Below are 2,189 nucleotides of genomic sequence, written 5' to 3'. Positions count from 1 at the left end.
CCGCTTGCTCTTTCTGCTGGGCCTCTAGACAGAGTACGGATCTGAGGAGCTGCTGACCCGATTTTCGATGCAGTGTGGGGGCTGGGAAGAGACCGTTGTGGGTTTCTGGTAACATGTTTCTAGCAGAGACACGTCTCTTGTCAGTGGTTAGAGACAGTCTCAGCCACTTGTCCCTGGGGCACATGGCAAAGTCAGGGGAACCTGGTCCAGCAGGGGTGGCCCTGTGAGCGCTGGGCCCCGGGGGACGCTCACCCACAGACGGACACGCTTTTTGTGTCTATGCCTCGTCCCGCCGTGTCCCCTTCACCCAGAGTGCTCCCAGGCTGTGCTCCCTTTTTAGGTCCCTGCCCTCCAGGAACGTGGGAGTCACCATTTCCTGTTCCCTGCAGGCCCCATCTCCCACGGAGTCTCAGATCCTCGTCCTTGAAGTCTCTCTGCCTGGACTCCAGGGCCTTACCCAAAGTGGCCAGTTCAAACCAAACTTCTCCGGAACTTGGATCCCTGTTTTGCAACTGACTATGTCATCAGGCAAGTTACCGTATCATTCAGTAGCTCAGTTTTCTCATCTATGAAATGGGGATAACATCCCTACCCCATAAGGTCGTTGTAAGGATGAAGAGATAATATGTGAAGGGGTAGAGCAGTGGTGGGCACCCCGTCAGTGCTAAGTAAAGGTTGGATATTGTTGCTGTCATTGTTAGATGTGCACACACAGACATGCAAACGCACCCAGCCCTCAACAGTCCTATTTCAGTCCTATCTGGCTGAGCCCCCCTCCATCCACAGCAGTGAGACCTCCTCACTAGTATACACACGAGTCCTGGATGTTATGTCTCCTTAAGAACAAACACTTACACTGCAGCTGCTCCCACTGCCTCTGGTTTTGGTTTCTAACTCCCCTGCCCTCCTCCAGGGTCATAAAAGTTACTGCCGTGGATATTATGAAACTTGCAAAGCGAATTCACTGGAACGTGTTCATAAATGTGTGTGTGTGTGTGTGTGTGTACTGAAAGGAGTAGGAAGGCAGATACAGAGTAAAAAGCAGTTGGGTAACAAATTCCCAATAGAGATGAAGGGCTTGGAGGGAGGTGTGACCCACCTTTCTCCCTTCCTCCTCTCTCTCTCTCTCTCTCTCTCTCTCTCTATCAGTATCATCTGCAACTACGCAGAGACTCCTAACCCTCTCTTCAGAGGACAAAAATGTTTAGAAAACGCCTCTCTGGGTTGTTAGTTTCTTAAAGGGAAGACTCCTTTCTGCCCAGAATGGAGATCTCGCTTTGGCTTGGGTTTCTTTTGGAGACACGCGGCTCTGCAGCTCCTTCCAGCCGCCTTGGCTGCCAGAATTGGGTGGAGACCCCGAACCTGGAGGCTGCCCCAAGGCCTCTTGGGGTCTGTCCAAGACTGGGCTTTGGGGAGCGCGTTATCCCTCTCCCATGGAATTCTGAGGGCGTTGGAGGTGGAAGATGAGATACTTTTCGGGTTTCCTCATAGCCTCAGGGCTCTTCCCAAGTTCCCAAGACGGGCTGGTCGCCAGACCCCGCTCCCTGGCTGGGCGGCAGCGTCCCCAGCCCTCCCAGCAGCCCAGCAGTGGGCAGACAGATGCCCCTGTCCAGGGCAGCACTGGGCGGCAGGGAGAGCTCCCTTGTCCAGCTTGGGGACAGGGCTCTGGGCACTCACCAGGGCGGCAGCAGAGAGCCAGGGTGGCCAGGGTGAGGGTGATGGCCAGCTTCATGGTGGCGGAGGCTGGAGGGCGGCTCGGTCGTCGCTGCTCCGTGATCTCGTGTGAGAGGTGACCGTCCGGCAGGTGCCCTCTTATGTCCTCCTCCGCAGGGGGAGGCAGGGCTTGGGCTCCACTCAGGGACCACACTGTTTATCTGGGCAGCGACTCGGTGGAAAAAGTAAACATTCTCTTTTCTCAACACGGTTCCTGTCCCCATTGAAGTAGCTCACACATGAGTCACTTGGTTTGGGGGGGCGGGGGCGCGGGGAGGTAGTGGGGAGCCCAGTGTCCCAGGTGGGGCAGCAAGGGGACCTGAGTCACAGGGGGTGGGGGTCTGGCCGCCTCTGCCTCTCCTTGAACCTGAGCACAGGGCAGTCCGGCCAACAGAAGCAATGGTAGGGCCCCCGGACCCATCACCCCAAGGGACACTGAGGCTCAGGGCCCTCACAGGTGGCAGTGGGGGAACTGG

At 56.6% G+C, this 2,189-nt stretch overlaps 1 protein-coding gene across 1 annotated transcript in view; it reads right to left on the bottom strand.

The window, feature by feature from the left end:
• The window catches only part of SCGB1A1 (secretoglobin family 1A member 1), a 3,061-nt gene extending 1,146 nt beyond the window's left edge, over window positions 1-1,915 (bottom strand). Inside the window, exon 1 of the mRNA XM_006772749.2 lies at window positions 1,678-1,915. Within this exon, the coding sequence (XP_006772812.1) occupies window positions 1,678-1,732 (55 nt within the window). The 5' untranslated portion in view covers window positions 1,733-1,915. The remainder of the gene's footprint in view (window positions 1-1,677) is intronic.
• Between the last annotated feature and the right edge of the window lie 274 nt (window positions 1,916-2,189).

Source organism: Myotis davidii, unplaced genomic scaffold, assembly GCF_000327345.1.
Source record: "Myotis davidii unplaced genomic scaffold, ASM32734v1 scaffold826, whole genome shotgun sequence".
Taxonomy (NCBI): Eukaryota; Metazoa; Chordata; class Mammalia; order Chiroptera; family Vespertilionidae; genus Myotis; species Myotis davidii.
This window is presented reverse-complemented; position numbering and strand designations above follow the sequence as displayed.